The 18,880-nt window shown below is 57.9% G+C and overlaps 1 protein-coding gene across 1 annotated transcript in view; it reads right to left on the bottom strand.

Annotated features, from left to right (window-relative positions):
* Positions 1 to 18,880, bottom strand: part of LOC311195471 (protocadherin gamma-A10-like) — a 63,481-nt gene that overhangs the window by 18,750 nt on the left and 25,851 nt on the right. The window contains 1 exon segment of the mRNA XM_084268875.1: positions 523 to 581. Coding sequence (XP_084125001.1) covers positions 523 to 581 — 59 coding nt within the window.

The following is an 18,880-nucleotide window of genomic DNA, read 5'->3' as shown; positions in this document are numbered from 1 at the left end:
CTGGCTGCCACAGGAGCTCACACAGCAGTTTGACATTAGGTGCTCAAGCCAGAGCCAGAACATCCTTCAGCAACACAGAGCCTGAGGCTCCGTGGCCAGTAAAGGGACTCTCACAGTGACTTCCAGTGGCCTCCATGCAGGGGGAGAAATTAATTAGCCTCAGAACCCAGCCTAAATGCCCCAAGTCTGCTTTAGAGAAGAAGCCTTTCTCTGGGAAGCATGTTTTCCAGTCCTTTAACCATCTGACGAGTTGAAGCCCCCCCCGCCCCAATTCCTGACCACCCCCCTTGATCTGTAGGCACCAAAACCAGGCACACCATTGCAAACAGCAGCTCCCACACCATCACCAAGCAGAGCTGACACACAAACAGCCCAATTTCTAACTCCTCAGCTGGACAATGCTACCAGGGACAGGGAACACCCATCCTCAGAGCTGCCAGTTGAGGACTTTCCAGCACTGGAAGTGGCACATAAAGGAAAGAAACCTTTGGTGGACACATACACAGAGCAAGAGGCACTTACCCACTCGTTCCAGGTCTCTGGGTCTGAGAGAAGCGCCAGTCTGTGTTAGGCTGAGCTTGCTGCAGAGAAAATAGAAGAGTTTTAATACCTCTGTTCTCGCCTTTGAAAATGAAAGGGAGCTGATCCTGGATTATTTCAGTCTGGAATATCGGCGTGTTCTTCCCAAGTAAAGAAAATCAATTAGAACAAAAAGAAAGCCCCCCCCCTCCTCCCTCCACCCACATTTCCTTGGTGTTTCTGAACCAGCATGAATACTGAAAAAGCATGACAAACCCCATTCAGGGAATAATCTTCCAAAGCTGCTCAGGAAACCAGGCTGTGAAAGAAACGAGCTGGGGGGAGCTGGGGGGAGCGAGGGGGTGGGGGCAGCAGCGTTAATTGATACTGAGAAAGATGCTTTTAACGCCAGAGTGTAAAATGATAACAGAGCTTCCTAATCTGTCCTTATTCTGTCCTGAAAAAGGCCTGCCTGAGATCTTGACTTCACACACAGAGTGTGGATGACTTCTCCCTAGATGCTGTGGCCTCGGAGCCTGACAATATTGTTTCTGTCCACAGAGAAAAGAATAAACTTCCGACAGCACAAGGGAAAACAAAGAGCATTATTTGTTCAGGAGACACAGTCAACTTCAGGCACAGCAGCACACTTTGTAACTCCATCAGTAAGCCCCCGCATCGCCTTCTGTGTTATTTTACTATCAGACAATGGGCATGTTGTAAATAAGGAAGGACACGAAGCAGGCTTTGCATCTTCCTGCTTGAATCACGCCTTTGTGAAGGGCACTAAATAGCAGAACTGTTTTCCCTCTCAGGGAGACACACACTTCCCAAAATCCTAATCTTCTTCATTAACTCCTGCACGATAACTTGCTCTACCTGGGAAGGACAACATTCCTCTCCATTACCTTAGGAATCAGCACTTCATCCTCCACACAGCGGAACATCAATTTTACAGGATTATTCTGCCTGCACATGCAATTACTAAGGCAAAGGGAAGACGGGTACAGCTGACCTAGATTTTTATTTAGTAGCTGTGATTTCACTAATTTCTCCACAGCTTTGATGATCCTCATGAAAGAATATATTAGAATAAATTACTCCCCTAAAATAGAGGTCCCACTGCTGCCCATGCTGCATGCAAACGAAGCTGTTTAAATACTGGCCCTCCAGATTTCAGACAGAGGTTTTTGCACACGCTGACACACCATCTCACACTAGACAAGCCCTTCCCCATCTTTTTTCTTTTTAATTCCTGTTGTAATTACCACTTGCTAATTTAGGGCAGGCGTTTATGACACAAAATTACTTTCCTTTTTATATCCCGAAGTTATAAAAGCTACAGCTAAATACAGTCACCTACACCCGTATTTAGACAGCTGAACACAAGTTTTCAAAGCACGCCGCTGCCTGGGTCCCTGGAAGCCCAAGGGCACATAAGGTCACTGAGATCTTTGCAAAAACCACCACTACATTCAGGAATTCAGCCCCTCACTGGAAACAACCAAGCTGGAAAATGAATATTAACTAATAATAGTAACTAATAATACTCAGGGAGTTGAGAAATTTCTACAATGCCCCCCCAAAAAGAGAGCACAAGAAACACCAGTGAACTTTGCTTTCAGGTAACCGTGTTGTGACTCCTACACTGTGCAGAACAATGAGGTTACACAGAACTGAGAAGTTAAACACCAAAAAAATACGTCCCAGACTCTGCTAAGAATCCCTTTAAAAAGAAAAGAGTGTGAACGGAGCCAAGGGAAAGCACTCCACTTCCACAACCCCACAGTCCTTGATTTGATAGCGCTGCCCAGCCCCTTTCCCTTCCCCAGCCAAAGCTTCCACCTGCCACCACCCAGGAGGTGCCAGTGACAAACACTGCCTGAAGCCACCTTCTTAGGTGGAAGGACAGACAGAGAACAGCCAACTGGCCTGGATATTCCGGACCGTTGCGCTTAGCAGACACAGGACAGCAAGAAACACCCATCTCTTACCCCATCGCAGGGACTCGCTAAGGTGCTGGTCACCTGCTCATAAGCAGCCATGGTCTCCGCAGTGCTAGAATGGCTGAAAGGCTTTACAAAGAGGAAATCACTCTGGTCAGACATGGGTGAGAAACAAGAGGTGTAATTCTGTGCCTGGGAGGTCAAGCCCGCTCCTCCCACGTCCAGGTACTTGATGAAACCATCGGGCTTCATCTGCCCACGGAAATGGGATGCAGGCTTACGGCCAGTCCCCCGGCAGCAACCCGTGAAGGTCCAGCTGGCAGCACCAGCTTTGAGACACCGAGCAGCCACCAGAGCAAACATCACGCAAGACACAAGGGAAATGGACACCAAGGAGATGATGAGGTAAAGTGTGAGGTTGGTATCCTTGGGAGAAGATTTGGGTACGTCCAAGGACTTGGCGAAGTCCTGCACGCTATTTTCCTCTGGAGAAATTACTATTACCACAGAGGCCGAGAGGGACGGCGTCCCATTGTCCCTCACTTCCACCACCAGCCTGTAAGGATCTTCTGATTCCCTGAGAGCTTGTGCAACCCTTATCTCTCCAGAGCGACGTTCCACTTGGAAAGGCAAAGCCTCAGCTGCCTCCTGAAGCTGGTAGGACAACCAGGCATTATGGCCACTATCAGCATCAACAGCTACAATCTTGGTGACCAGATAGCCAGGTTCTGCCAAGGCTGGGACGGTCTGGTGGAAGGCAGAGCCCTTGGGGACAGACGGGTAGACCACAGTGGGGGCATTGTCGTTCTCATCCAGGATGAACACATGGACTACAGCAGTGCTACTCAGCATGGGAGACCCAGCATCCTTCACCTCCACAGGCACCTGGAACACCTTGTCCTGCTCGTAGTCCAGAGCCCGCACAGTGTAGATGGTGCCATTGTCCTGGTCTATCCGGAAGTAGGTTGAGATGGGGATATCCTGCATCCCGTTGTCCAGGATGGAATAAGACAGCTTGGCATTGCTACCCTCATCAGGATCAAATGCTGACACTGAAAAAACAGAAGTTCCAGGAAGGGAGTTTTCCGGAACGTGAGCTGTATCGAACGGGCTGGAGAAGTTTGGTGCGTTATCATTCACATCAGCAATTCGGAGGTAAAAGGTTTTCTGTGTGGCCCTCTGAGGGGACCCTGAATCCACAGCCTTCACCGTGATGTTGTATCCACTGGCCTTCTCCCGATCAAGGGGACCATTTGTGACCAGTGAGAAATGCTCTTTAAAAGACGACACCAGTTTAAATGGGAGGTCTTTCGCTATCTGCAGGTGGACCTGCCCATTGTCACCCGAATCGCTGTCCTTCACACCTATGAGGGCAATCACAGTGCCTGGAGTTGCATCCTCCTGCACTGGGCTGGAGAGAGAGGTCAGCACAATCTCTGGGCTGTTATCATTGATATCGATTAATTCCACTCGCAGGTGACAATGTCCTTCCATGGCTGGGGAACCCCTGTCCCTGGCCCGAACTGCAATCTCATAAGCACTGGATTCCTCATAATCCAGTGGGGCTTTGGTTCTGATCTCCCCTGTCCGGGGATCTAAGGAGAACAGCTTGGTGAATTTACCAGGTGCATTATTGCTAGTTTTGAAAGAATATTCCACGTCCCCGTTGGGACCTTCATCCAGGTCGGTAACATTCAGCTTGGTGACCAGACTGCCCACTGGTACATTCTCCTCCAAATGTACCTTGGATATGGGTGGGTCGCAGACAGGAGGGTTGTCGTTTGCATCCAGGACGTGGATGGTAACCTTGGCAGTGCCAGATTTCACTGGATTCCCTCCATCCAGGGCTGTCAGGGTCAGGTGATGAACAGCCACTTTCTCTCTATCCAGGGGTTTTTCAAGTACAATCTCTGGCATTTTAACACCATCTCCTCTCGTGTTGATACTCAGGGTGAAATGCTCACTGGGGCTGAGCTCATAGGTGGAAATAGAGTTGGAGCCCATATCAGGGTCTTCTGCTACCTCCAGGGGTAGCCGAGTCCCAGGGTTGGCTACCTCAGTGATCTCCAAGACCACCTCTGGCTTGGGGAACTGGGGTGCGTTGTCATTAACATCGAGGACATCCACCTCAACACGGTGGAGCTGGAGGGGATTCTCCATGACGAGCTGGAGGTGCAAGGAGCAGGCAGGGTTCTGCCCGCACAGTGTCTCCCGGTCCAGCCTGCTGTCGAGGATCAACAAGCCCGCTGCCAGGTCCACCTGGAAGTGCCGCTGCCCGCCCTCGCTCACCAGGCGCAGGTTGCGGGCAGCCAAGCTCCGCAACTCTACCCCCAGGTCCTTGGCTAGGTCGCCCACCGAGAAGCCCGGCTCCCGGTCCTCGGGCACGGAGTAGCGGAGCTGAGCTCTGCCGAGAGACCACAAGCAGGAGAAGGCTGCGAGCAGCAGCAGCAGCGGGAGCTGCCATAGCAAACTCCGTCCCCCGAGCATCCCGTGCCGGGTCCGGTGTGCGAACGGAGCAGCGCGGAGAGGCGCGGAGCGGCGGCAGCTCCGCGCAGACTCCCCCACCTCCCCGCCCCCGGGAGCAGCCGCGCCGGAACCCCCGCGCCCCGGGTGGGGAGAGTCCGAGTGGGTTGCGCAGGGAGGAAGCCGCCGCCGGAGCCGGACAGGGAGGGAGGGATGAAGGGGGCTGGAGGGGGGGTGATCACGAACCGGCCGGCAGAGAAGCTCCTCGGCACGCAAAGGCGCACAAAGTCGGCGAGCGGAGCGGAAGGACCGAGTGACAGTTTTACGTCTCTCCACAACCCCCTCCTCCTCCTCCTCCTCCTCCTTTTTCTCTCCCTCCTCCTTCTCCTCATTTCCCTCCTCCACCGCCTTCCCCAAAATACGCACGGCGTAGCCCCCCCCCTTCCCCCCGCCCCGCCGCCGCCGCTCCACCCCCGCAGCGCCGGGAGGGCGCCGGGGACTCCCGGTAGCGGGAACCCCCGCTCCTCCCCGTCCCACCCGGCTGCTGGGAGCGGGCACCCGCCGGCAACCCCTCCCCAAAGCCGGCTGGCTGTGCCGCATCCCGGGCTGACACCAGAGGCGCGGTCAGGCTTGGGGACACGCTCCCGAGCTCACCTCGCTGCACAGGGTGGGATCCGGCGGGCCGGCACCGGCTGGACCCGCGGAGGGTTTCACAAACATGAACTCGCTGATGTCCGAGACGGGCGAGAAGCAGGAGCGGTAACGCGGGGCAGGGGGTGCCGTGGCTGTCACCTGGACGCCCATCACCGTATCCCCTTGCTTAGGCTCATAGTGCAAGTGCCCAAAGATGTGGCTGGGTGGGGGCTGAAGCGTGTTCACACTCTCCACACAGCAGCCCTGGTTGGCAGGCGCAGAGCCCCGCCGGAGGCACCGCACACCCAGTGCTGCCAGTCCCACCAGTGAGACGGTGGAGATGAGCACTAGGGACACAATCAGATAGAGCGTAATCATGGGTAAGCCCCCACCATCAGCGGCCCGAGCCTCGGAGCCCTGCAAAGCCTCTGGGCCCTTCTCCTCCACCAGCACCACCAGTGTGACAGCTGTGGAGAGTGGGGGGTCCCCGGCATCCCGGACCACCACCAACAGTTCATGAGCAGAGGGATCCGTCTCCTGCAGGGCCCGTGTTATCCGGATCTCCCCAGAGCGCAGGGCCACGCTGAAAAGCCCTGGGTCTGTGGCTTCCACGAGGTTGTAGGAGAGCCAGGCATTGCGCCCTGAGTCCGCATCTATTGCCACCACCTTGGTGATGAGAGCAGGCGGGGCAGTGGAGGGGGAGATTCGGAACTGAGCAGCGGAGTCCTCCCCGGCCCTGGGGAAATGCACCCGTGGGGCATTGTCGTTCTGGTCCACTATAAAAACATGAACCAGCGTCCTGTTCCTCAGGGCCGGGGAGCCACCATCAGATACCTCCACGTGGAACTGGAGATAGGTGGTTTGCTCATAGTCAAAGGGGAGTTTGGCTGAAACCTGCCCGTTTGTGGGATGGATGGAGAGGTAGCGAGTCGGATCCAGGCCTGGATCTGTCCCACCAGCTCGCAGGATGGAGTAGGAGAGGCGGGAATTCTGCTCCGAGTCGGGGTCAGCAGCAGAGACGGTAACCAGCACGCTGCCCACTGGGTTGTTTTCCGCCACCAGTACTTCGTAGGACGCTTGCTCAAACTGGGGCGCGTTGTCATTGACATCTGCCAGGGCGATTGGCAAGACGGTGTGGCGGGAGAGCGGGGGACTGCCCAGGTCCGAGGCAGAGACAGTGACATTGTAGTAGGCAACGTGTTCCCGGTCCAAGCGGGTGCTGGTTAGCAGCGAGTACTGGTGCTCATAGTCCTTACGCAGCTGGAAGGGAAGATCTGGAGGCACATGACACTGGACTTTACCCTGATCACCAGAGTCCCGGTCTTTGACGTGTATCACAGCCACCACGGTGCCCGGGGGTGCGTCCTCGCTCAGGGAGCTGGAGAAGGAGGTAAGAATGACCTCAGGGGCATTGTCGTTCACGTCAGTGATTTCCACCACCACGCTGCAGTGCTCCTCCATCGTGGGCGACCCCATGTCCTTGGCCTCCACTTCAATCTCATAGACTGTCGCCTCCTCGAAGTCCAAGTTGCCCTGGACACGGATTTCTCCAGTTTGCTCATCAATGGCAAAGATCTGGCGTAAGGCAGCTGAGTTGTGGCTGCTGAGGGAGTAGCGGATGTCTCCATTGGGCCCTTCGTCCACATCAGTGGCATTTAACTTCACCACAAGGGTGCCCAGTGGCGAGTTCTCCACCAAGCGGGCTCCATATGACGGTCTGTCAAAGACCGGGTGGTTGTCATTGGCATCCAGGACCTGAATGGTGATGTGTGTCTTGCTGGACTGGGGGGGAGAGCCCCCATCTTCAGCGGTCAGCACCAGGTGGTGGAAAGCCCTCAGTTCCCGGTCCAGAGCCCTCTCAAGCACCAGCTCAGGAAACTTGCCACCATCTGTACGTGCCTTCACGTTGAGGTTGAAGTTCTCGTTGGCACTCAGGTGATAGGTCTGCAAGGTGTTGGTGCCCACGTCAGGGTCCTGGGCAGGCTGGATGGGAAAGCGGGCCCCCAGGGACGCCAGCTCGTAGATGCGCAAGGAAACCTCATCACTGGGGAACTCTGGAGGGTTGTCATTGATATCCAGGATCTCCACCTCGATGCGGTAAAACTCCACTGGGTTCTCGATGGCAAGTTTCAGGTGGAGGAAGCAACGAGGGTTCTGCCCACAGAGCTGCTCCCGGTCTATCCGTTCGCTGACCATTATAATGCCGGTATTCACATTGACCGAGAAGTACTGGGAATCCGAATCAGACAGTACCTGCAGATTAGCTGCCGCCAGTTTGGCCACATCGGTGCCCAGGTCCTTGGCGATGTTGCCCACGAAGGCGCCCCGGGTGAGCTCCTCTGGGATGCTGTACCGGATCTGAGCAGAGGAGCTGTGCAAGAACAGACAGAAAGAGAAGACGCGCGGCAGCCCCAGGGACCGACCCGCCTGCCCTGCCCTCGGCATCCTTGCCGGGTGGGCGGCCGGGGAGCGATGCCCTCCGTGCTCCGGGGCCGCGCTCAGCGCTCGCCGCTCCCATTCATTGTTTGGGGCGGACACGGTTCGACGGGGGCGGGGGACGCCGGGGCTCCGCGCAGCCGCTTCGCCATTGGCTCCGAGCGCTCTGCCGCTCCTCCAATCGCCTCCCTCCTTTCCCAGGACAGCAACACCGGCGCCAATCGCGACCCGCCGCCGGTTGCCGCGCGGCGCGAACCTGCGGCGCTTCCCCGAGCAACGGCGGCGGCGGCTCCGCGTCCGTCCCCACCCACCCACCCGCCCCCCCCCACAACCCGCCGCCCCGTCCCCCCTGCCCGTCCCTCACCGCCGCCGGACCGGGGAGCGAGGGAGGTCCCGGGGGAAAGCGCGGTCCGTCCGCCCGGCGAGCCCCGCTCCGGCACCGCCTTCCCCCGCCCTTCGGCTCTCACCTGGCCGGCGTCCCGCAGCGTACCGGTAGCGGAGAGGAAAGCCCCCGTTTCCCTCGGTAGAGTCGCAGGGGGCGGACAAGGCCGTAGGAAGGTGAAGTCGCTCCGGTCGGAACCGGGGGAGAAGCAGGTGCTGTAGCACTGGGACTGGGAGTCGGTGGGTCGCAGAGTGACCTCCATGTACTTCAGGGTGCCGTCGGAGCTGAGCTGCAGCTTGGGGCTGGAGTGCTTGAAGAAGTCCCGGGACGGTGACTCGCTAAGCCAGCAGCAGCAGTAGGGTGAGGGGGCGGCACGGCCTCTGCGACGGAGACACCGGGCAGCCAGGAGGGTGACGGTGGCAAGTGCCACGGTGCTAACAGCTGCCAGCGCAATGATCAGGTAGAGGGTCAGGTCTGGCTTCTCCTTGGCACCAGCCAGGAAATCCCGAGGCTTGTAGCTCTCCTCCAGGGCTGTCTCCTCCAGGGTCACGGTGATGGTGACGGTGGTGGAGAGCGGTGGGTCGCCGTTGTCCGAAACCTGAACAATGAGCTGCTGTGACTCCGCATCGGTGTCCCGGAGGGCACGTGCTGTCCGCACCTCCCCGGTGTACAGCGACACATGGAACAAGGACGGGTCAGTGGACTGTGGCAGCAACTGGTATGAGAGCCAGGCATTGTGCCCGGCATCTGCATCCACTGCTGTCACCTTGGTGACTAGGTAGCCCAGTGGGGCAGAAAGCGGCACCCTCTGGGGTGCCGGGATGCCACTTTCACTGGCAGGGTGCAGGATGGTGGGGGGGTGGTCATTCTGGTCCAGCACAAAGATGTAGACAGTAACGTTGGCATGGAGTGGGGGGGACCCCGAGTCCCGCACGGCCACAGAGACCGGCAGAACCTGGAGCAGTTCAAAGTCAAAGGTGCGCTGAGCATAGAGGTTCCCATTGTCAGGGTTGATGTGAACGAAGGAAGAGGTGGGGGCACCCTGCACTTGCCCACTTTCTATGGAATAAACGAGACGGGAATTATCCCCATCATCAGGGTCTGAGGCAGAGACAGTGCAGAGCAGGGAGCCGGGTGGGTTGTTCTCTGGGAGGAAGGCATCATAGGAGGGCTGCAGGAAGCGTGGGGGGTTGTCATTCACATCAGATATATTGAGGAGCAGTGTGAGCGTTGTGGTGAGGGTGGGAAATCCACCATCCTGGGCAATCAGCTCCACTACGTACTGTGGGGTGGATTCTCGGTCCAGGCTCTCCCGGGTGACCAGGGAAAAATGGTTCTGAAGGGATCTGATGGTGAAAGGGACATTGGGGGAGATCTCCAAGCTCACATACCCATTGGCCCCTGAGTCTCTGTCCCGTACATTGAAGAGCCCCACAACAGTATCCAGTGGGGTGTCCTCTGGCACTGGGTTCAGCAGGGAAGTGATCAGAACCTCTGGGGGGTTGTCGTTGGCATCCTCCACTTCCACCTGTAGCATGCAGTGTCCCTCCATCTCTGGGACCCCACCATCATGGGCTCGCACATAGATCTCATAGAAAGGTGATTCCTCAAAGTCCAGGGCCCCGCTCACCCGGACCTTGCCACTGTGGGGATCCAGGGCGAAGAGCCTCCGGACAGAGTCAGAGGTGTGAACCCCAAACGAGTACTGCATCTCCCCATTGGAGCCCTCATCCGGGTCAGACGCATTGAGCTGGATGAGCAAGGACCCCATGGGTGTGTTTTCTGGGACCTGCACCTTGTACGTGGCACGGTCAAAAGTGGGCGCATTGTCATTGACATCCAGGACCAGGACCGTTATCTGCGCTGTGCCCGAGCGCGCTGGGCTTCCCCCGTCCATGGCCGTCAGCACCAGTTGCAGTTCTGGCTGCTCTTCCCTGTCCAGAGTACGCTCCAGCACTAGCTCCGGGAAGAGTTTGCCATCCTGCTGCTGCTTGACGTCCAGGGAGAAGTGGGAATTGGGGCTCAGCTGGTAGGAGCCCACAGCATTAGTGCCCACATCGGGGTCCTGTGCGCTCTCCAGGGGGAAGCGCGCACCCACTGTGGCAGACTCAGCGACACGCAGGGTACGGTGAGAGGTGGGGAAGCTCGGGGAGTTGTCATTCAGGTCCAGGATCTCCACTTCCAGACGGAAGAGCTGCAGGGGGTTCTCTGTCACCATCTGCACTGACAGCACACAGCTGGCAGCCGCTCCGCACAGACGCTCCCGGTCCAGCTGCTGGCTCACCACCAGCGCGCCGCTGTCCAGGCGCACGGCAAAGTAGCGCAGGCTCTCATCCGAGCCCAAGCGCAACCTGCGACCCGGCAGCTCCTCCACCTTCAAGCCCAGGTCCCGGGCCACGTTCCCCACCATGGTTCCCACCTCCGACTCCTCAACCACCGAGTAGCGGATCTGCCCGGAGACCCAGCCCCAGCCGCAGAGCAAAAACAAACTCAGTACTTGCCATTTCCAGGCGGGTCGCTGGAGGCTGACACTCTCCATGTCCGTGCGCGTCCGGCCTGGGACGCAGCAGGCACTGGGGAGCTGTGAAAAAATCCCTGGGTCTCTCTTCCACAGCTTGAAAAACAGCTCCGGGGCTCCAGCGGGCTGCAGCTCCGGCTGTCAGCCTTAGAGCAGAGGGGGTGGGCTGGGGGAGGGGAACTGAATCACAGCCCCAGCGCGGAGGTGGAAGGGGGGGGGGGGGGAGAAGCAGATTCTTCCCCCCCCCCTCCCCTCCCTGCTTCAGATCAGCGCCCAATTGGCCGAGAGCTCCGTCCCCTCTCGGCCAGCCAAGGCTCCCCGGAGGTGCTGGAAGCAGGGACCCGAGCCCGCATCAGCAGGGCTGCCACCCCCGGCCTCCCCTCCGCCAGCCTGAGTCACTTGCTCCGACAGCTCGCTTCCCGTTCGCAGGGAAACTGCACGTCCTGGCAGCCTGGAAGCTAGGTACAAGCCCTCCCTGTGTGCTCCCCCTTCCACAATGGTGGCTTCACATCTCACCCACAGACAAAGGGCAGCTGTCATGAACACAGGCCAAAAGACTTTTCATGACCAATGAAAAGGTACTTGTTAGAGCCCTGAGGTGCCAGGGACTCTTCTCCCCCCCACTTTTCCTTCTCCCCCACCCCCACCCCTTACCCTTCAGTTAATGCTTTGGCCACTGCCTGCACCCCACAATTGTCCCTGTAAGCAAGGCCACTGCCACCAGTACCACCATCAGGCAGGAGAGCTCACACAGAGAGACTCCCGCCCCTGCTGGGTGTCAGAGGCACAAGGTGAGAAGGCAGAGATGGGTGAATCATTGAAAGCTGAAACATGTTCCCCCCCCCCACCCCTTCCCGCCCCCCACATGCTTTGTTGGACACCCATTTCTCACACTGGGCCAAGGAAGGGGTCAGTATTTACAGTACCAGAGTCACTGCAAAAGCACAGAACCAGCCAACAAGCCCACTGGACCACCACCGGATCGCAACAGCAGGTCAGGATGTCAGGCTGGGAAGGAGGCCTGAGCCTCCCACCTGGCAGACACACATACTGCAATCCTGCAGCAGACACAGCTTTTTGGACAAGCCATCTCCCGGAGGGCAAAAGCAGGGGTCTCAGCCTCCCCGGGGGGAGTGGAGCAGCAATTTCCCCCTCTCCCTGACCTAAAGGACAGTGAGGAGCTGCAGGGTGTTAGCTCAGGTCACATCCATGCAAAAGCCCCCAGAGTCGTGCCCTGGAGTCGTGTCCTCCCTGTACCCAAGACCAGCCTGTCATCCCCTGGGTGCACACAGACCCTGGGGGGCAGAGGGGCTGCAGCCAGGAGCAGGCAGGCCAGGGAGCCGGCTCCTGCCTGGGACCCTGCCCATCACCACCACACGAGCAACACAGGGACCTGGGGGAACTGGTGAGGGAGGCTGGGGGATCCCGTGCCCAGCGCGGCGGATGGTGACAGGGACACCATCCTTCTGGACGAGAGCAGAGGCGGCGCGGCGCTGCCGTCGCGGGGGTCTCCCTCCCCCCCCCACACCCCCTCTCCGCTCTGCAGCCCCTCCCTGCCCATTGCAAGAGCCGCGGGGAGGAACAACCCTGCTGCCAATCAGGGAGAGACAGAGCAAAGAGCCTCGCGATTGGTGCAGAACACCTGGGGTCCCGCCTACTGCCTGCTGCGGGGAGTGGAGAAGGACTTCTTAAAGGGCCAGCGCCGCAAAACGCCGGGCAACTGGGTTCCCCAGAACCCAGCAACTGATACGTACTCATTCCCCGAAGGCTTCCGACGGTGCCACCAGCAAGATGTCACAGCAACCTTCACCCTGGGATATGCCCTGTCTCCATCCCAGGCAGGGCCCCAGACTGCACAGCCGGGTGACACACCGGTAACACAGGATGCTGCACGCCTGGGGATGGGTTTGGTGCTGTTGTGGTACCTCAGCAGAAGCCCCCCCGTGAAGACCACATGGTCCAGGAGAATCCACTCAGTATCCCAAGGTGCCTTGGTCACCAAGGGACAGGAGAAAGGGATGGGCTTCACAGAGGGGATCCTGCTGTTGATTGGATTTGCCAAAGTCTGTGATGGGAATGATGACAAGGCAGGAAGGATACGGGGTGTCTAGGATGGAAAAGGACATTTCTCCCTGTGCAAAGGCTCTGACCCAAATGACCCAGGGAGCTGAGCAATCACTGGAGATCCTGCAGGGTAGGATCCCTCACAGCAAGGCATGTCACCAACCACAGACAGGGCCAGCACCATCCCCAGTGCATCGGTTTTGGGGTCTGGCAGTTGCCCTGCAGAGCAAAGAGGTGTAAAGCCTTGACATGGTCTGTGGCACTGGGCTGGATCTTCTTTGACCACAGGCCCCAGTGCCAGACCAGCTAGTTTCTCAGTGCCAGTGCCTTTCCAGTCTAGTACTGGGAAGCAGGGGGGGGAGGGGGGAGGGGGGGAGAACTATGGCTAGGGCTCAGGCTTACTACTTGCCCATTATCACCTCCTCCCATCCCCACTCACAAATCATGTATTGCCCCCTCCCCCTCCCAGAAGCATCTTTCCAGGACCCTTTGATGGAGGGGACATCCCTGTCCCCATCTGCAGCATGCCCAGCACAATACAGAGGAACACTTGTTCCTGCAGCTGCTGCACTCGTTCCACCTGCCACAGACCACAAGTGCTTCATCTGAGCAGCGACGCAAGAGGGGAGGGGAAAAAAAAAAAAAAAGGCATAAAATAATTCTGGGAGGTTTCTGCCTCCGCCTGTGATTCAGCGAGCGGGCGGCACACACAGCCCCACACCCACGCACAGCTTCCGCTGCACCTCACTTCCTTCTGCTCCGAGGAACCCGTCGCTCCTACTCACAGCCTCCCGGGAAGGGACACATTGCCGGCACCAACCACCTTGGAAACCCATCAGATCCTGCCCCCCCTTCCGCTGGATCCACTTCCCAGCTTCACATCTGAGGATCAAAACGTTCCTGTAATTAAAAGCTCTCAAATCAGGCTGCACAGTTCCCACTGGGGAAGGAGCACGGAAGCTCCCTGCCATGCACAGATACCTTCCTGGCTGCAGTGTGTTCAGCCAGGACATGAGACATCACCCAGACACAGAATGCTGGACTTGTAATAGGGCTGTTAAAGCACTACCTGGGTGGAGGAATCACCATCCTGCTCAGAGACACCATCCAGCTCACTGGAGCCCTGCAAGCAACTGGGGTAGTCTGCAACCCTACCCTCACCCACCGAAATTAGCGTCCTCGCAAAACTTCCACAGAAACAAACCCAGAACCATCAGGAGTCAAACAAGAAATGAGACATGGACAGGAGGAACTGCCTGACAAACAGACAAACGAACCAGCATCATCAGTTTTGCATATGACACTGTGGGAAGCGACACCTGGATCCCCCCTGGTAGCTGGTGGCTCCCAGCCCCACCTCCAGCACCACCTCCCCAGCCCATATGGGCACGACGCAGAGAAGCTTTGTTTCCCTCCCAGTGCCAGACCCCACAAGTGCTCCCCCTCAGCTCTCAGCTTTGCAAAGGGAAGGAAATACCATTAGTAGCAAACTTTCTGCCAAGGATTTGCAAGCAATTGCAAGCTGACCTTGGCCTCCACCAGTCCCTCATGCACAGAATACTCCAAATCAGCTTTGGAAAGACATGTATTAGCTAGCCTGAGCAAACTGATTCATTTGATCCTGCTAACCACAGAGCAAGCATCATCGACACTCAGGACAGCTCACTTTGAAGAAGACCTGGTCAGCTACAGCTAACCACCCTTTAGAAGCATGGCGCACCTGGATATTCCCTCCCAGCCTCACTCCACTGCCATATGCATATGGCATGAACAAACCATGGCTCTGACCAGCACTGGGACACGCCAAGAAAGGAGCTACGTTACCTCGGCAGGCGTAGGGAGCCGTTTGGCGGTGCCCGTGATCTGGTGGTATGGCCCTGGCTCACCGTTCCTCATGGTACTCTGGCGGCTGCCCAGGGGGCTGGAAGTGAAGGGCTTTTTACACAGCAGGTCACTCTGGCGAGAGTCCGTCGTGAGATAGACCTGGTGGTAGAAGTTGGGTGGCGTGAGGCCGCCCCGCACGGCATCAATGTGGTGGAAGGGCCCTGGTGTCCTGTACAGGGTGCTCCTGGAGCTGTTAAACAGTTCCTTTGACTGCCTCCACTTGTAGCATTTGAAGATGCCCACTGACAACATGGTGATGAAGAAAGCTGCTGACACCAAAATAACAGCCAGGATGAGATAGAAAGTCACGTGCCTCCTGGGATCGTTGGCAGGTGCCACGTCAGTGAGGTCAGTGAGAACCTCCTTGACCATCTCGGCCACAGAGATGGAGACAGTGGCACTGGCAGACAGCACAGGCTCCCCATGGTCTTTCAGCAGGATGACTAGTGTGTGCTGGGGAGCATCATCCTCCCGGAGCTGGCGGGCCGTGAAGATCTCCCCATTGTGCAGCCCAACTGAGAAGAGGCTGGGGTCAGTGGCCTGCAACAAGGTATAGGAGATCCAGGCATTGTACCCTGCATCCGCATCCACCGCCACCACCTTGGTGACCATGTGCCCAGCAGGAGTGCCTGGTGCCACCACATCAGTGTAGGTGGTGGTGGTGTTAGGGTGAGGGTACAGCACGGTTGGGGCATTGTCATTGAGGTCAGTGACAAACACACTGACCGAGACGTTAGTGGCCAGAGGCAGAGAGCCACTGTCCTGGACCTGCACCATCATGCTGAACTCCACCCGGTCCTCATGGTCCAGGGAGGTGAGCAGGTAGAGGGTGCCATTCTCACGGTTGATGGAAAAGATGTGGCCTACAGTGGGATCACCCTGCAAGAGGGTATAGGAGAGATGGGCATTGCGCCCAAGGTCCGGATCTGTGGCACTCACATTAAGGATGGGGATGCCAGGCACGTTATTCTCCAGCACATAGACATCATAGGAGTCCTGGGAAGTCTTGGGCGCGTTGTCATTGACATCTGACACTTGCACCAGGATTTGCTTTACCGCAGACAATGGTGGTGAACCCGAGTCTCTGGCTGTGATAGTGATGTTATACTCTGATGTTTTCTCTCGGTCCAGAGCTTCTTTTGTTTTCAAGGTGTAGTAATTTTTGAGGGAGGAACTGAGCATGAATGGGATCCCAGGAGAAATGAAGCAGTTCACCAGGCCATTATCATGAGAGTCCAAGTCTGTTACACTCAGCAGAGCTACAACGGTCCCTGGGGCTGCATCTTCAGGCACGGGGCTGTACACAGAAGTCACTGTCACCTCTGGAGTGTTGTCATTCACATCCACAACTTCCACCAGCACTTTGCAATGAGCCACACCAGGAACGGCGCCCTTGTCTTTCGCCTGTAAGTAAATCTCATACAGCTTCGTTTCCTCATAGTCCAGCTGTCCCTTGACCCTCAACTCCCCCGTGGCTGAGTCCAGAGCAAAGAGTTCTCGTACCTTGGCTGGAGTGTGGCTGCTGAAGGAATAGACGATGTCTCCGTTGGGCCCATCATCCAGATCGTACGCACTGATCCTGGCAACCAGGGTACCACTGGGCGTGTTCTCCCTCACACTTGCCTTGTAGGTGGACTGGTTGAAGACCGGGACATTATCATTGGCATCCACAACATCAATGTGGATCTGCACCTGGGCCGACCGTGGCGGGCTGCCTCCGTCCAGCGCAGTCAAGATCAAGTTCAGCTCCCGTTGCTCCTCCCTGTCCAGCTCCTTCTCTAGCACCAGCTCCGCGTACTTGCTGCCATCCACTCTTGTCTGCACGTCGAGCGCGAAGTGCGAGTTGGCGCTGAGCTGGTAGGTCTGCAAAGAGTTAATCCCCACGTCGGGATCTTGCGCGCTCTCTAGCGGGAAGCGAGCTCCGGCCGCCACCGACTCGCTAATTTCCAACCTCGCCTGGCTGCTGGGAAAAACCGGGTCGTTGTCATTGATGTCCTGGATCTCCACGGCGCCGCTGTACAGCTCCAGCGGGTTTTCCACCACGATCTCAAAGCTGAGGGAGCAGGGAGAGAGCGCACCGCAGAGCTCCTCCCGGTCTATCCGCTCGCTCACCAGCAGCGCGCCGCTCGTCAGGTCCACCCCGAAGTACTTCTTGTTGCCGCCGGACACCACCCGCAACCGGCGCCCCGGCAGCCGCCCGAGGTCCAGCGCCAAATCGGCTACCACGTTCCCCACCACAGAGCCTCTCCGCGCCTCCTCGGGAATCGCATAGCGAATCGCGGCGGAAACGCAGTGGGAAACGCCGAACAAAAGCAGGAGGCTCAGTACCTGCCCCGTCGTTACCCCGCGGCTCCTCACAGCAACGCCGTTCATCGCACAGGACGGCCGCGCTCTCCGCTTCGCCGTCCCTCCCCCCCAGCCCGTCCCGGCTAGAAATCCTCAGTTCGCCCCGTCATGCCGGTGCCCAGCGAGCCCCGGGAAGCGGCGAGCGGCGAACAGACGGGCATTGCTTGGCGGGCTCGGCGGTGACTCACTCCCAGGCTCTCTCTGAGACAGTCTGCGCCTCATCCCGGCTCCGAGCGGGGCCGGGCCGCCAGATCCCCCCCGCTACATCATTGGCCGACAGCGGCACACAGAGTCCCGGCCAATAACTGCACGGAGAGCTGAGGAGCCCCGCCGCGGGGCAGCCGCCCGCCGAGCACCGCCGGGTCCCCGGTCCCGAGGCAGCGGGGCTCTAACCAGCTGACCCTGAAGGGAGAGCACAGCCCTGCGAGGGAACCAGCTATGAAGGACAGCCAGGCTGGGAGAGCCCGAGCAGAGGCAGCGTAGATCGGGCACGGGGACTACGTGTGCTGGCAGCAAGGCTGGCCGAGAGGATGACGCCAAAAGGGGACATATGCAAAGAGGAGGGGGTGTCCCCCGGGAAAACTTCTTTAGGAAGAGGCAGAGGGACCAAGAAGGGGAAGTGGAGCGGGGTGGGAGTGGGGAGTAGGAGGGGGAAGGGGAGGGAAGGTCGGCCAGGGCACGCAGGGCACTGGGGAGAACCAGCCCCGGCACGACGCACCAGCTCCAAGTGTCACCCGGGACTTTTGGGATACTGGTCCTCCCACCCGAGTGCTTGGTCAGCCCCTTTCTGCCACCCCACGGCCTCGCCCTGTGTGCCACCAAAGCGGCGTCGCCGGCAAAACGACACGTATTTCGTGCTGCCGAGTTACAAAGCAGCTTCTCCCGCGGCACCACATAGTCAACCCGCGGGGCACCTCTTGCCGCAGGGTCCCCAGGAGCATCGCCCCTCCTGCTCCCCACCGCCACCACTGTCCCAGCAGGAATCATCCCCGACAAACCATAAAAATCTCGGGTTTAACACGCCTTCCCGCTTTCGTCACGTCCCAGCTTGTTCCCCGGTATCTGTTTCCAACCAGATGCAGGGAAATCACGGGGCGGGAGCGGTTCCCGTTCCCGTGCAGCAACAGCCCAGCAGGTACCGCGTAGATCACGGGCTCGGTAGCACCTGGGCTCGGTACAGCCAGTTCATTGTCTGTCTATGGGCGTGATGCTGTAGAAAACAACTCGTGCTACGTTGGTTTTCCGACGGAGTTGTCGCGCCTGGTTACCTGTCACCCTGCTGCTTGTCGTGGCTGAGCGCGTTGTGAAAGGGCTGAATATCACCTGCAGCAACGTGGGAGACCCCCACCCCGCACCTAGAGTGACAGGGACCTCGACTACGCGTTCTCACCCTTGCACAGTCCTGTCAACTGCCGTGAGCACACGGGATCCACCCAGGAAGAGTCGATTTTCTCAAACAGGTCGGCACACTCTTACCTCTCTGCATGCTACCTACCATTTCCTACCGAAAAATTGATGAAAGATAAACCTTCTCAGCGCTAGGCAAGGTTCTTATCACCAGCCCACAGAATAGGATAAAAGTACAAGGATAAATAATAGGATAAAAGTACTGATACAATATACCGCTAGTCATCCATAGGTGTATTTTAATAGAATTTAATTCTGGAGACAATTAAAGACTGAGAAGGA

Source organism: Gallinula chloropus (assembly GCF_964237585.1).
Source record: "Gallinula chloropus genome assembly, chromosome: 10".
Classification (NCBI taxonomy): Eukaryota; Metazoa; Chordata; class Aves; order Gruiformes; family Rallidae; genus Gallinula; species Gallinula chloropus.
This window is presented reverse-complemented; position numbering and strand designations above follow the sequence as displayed.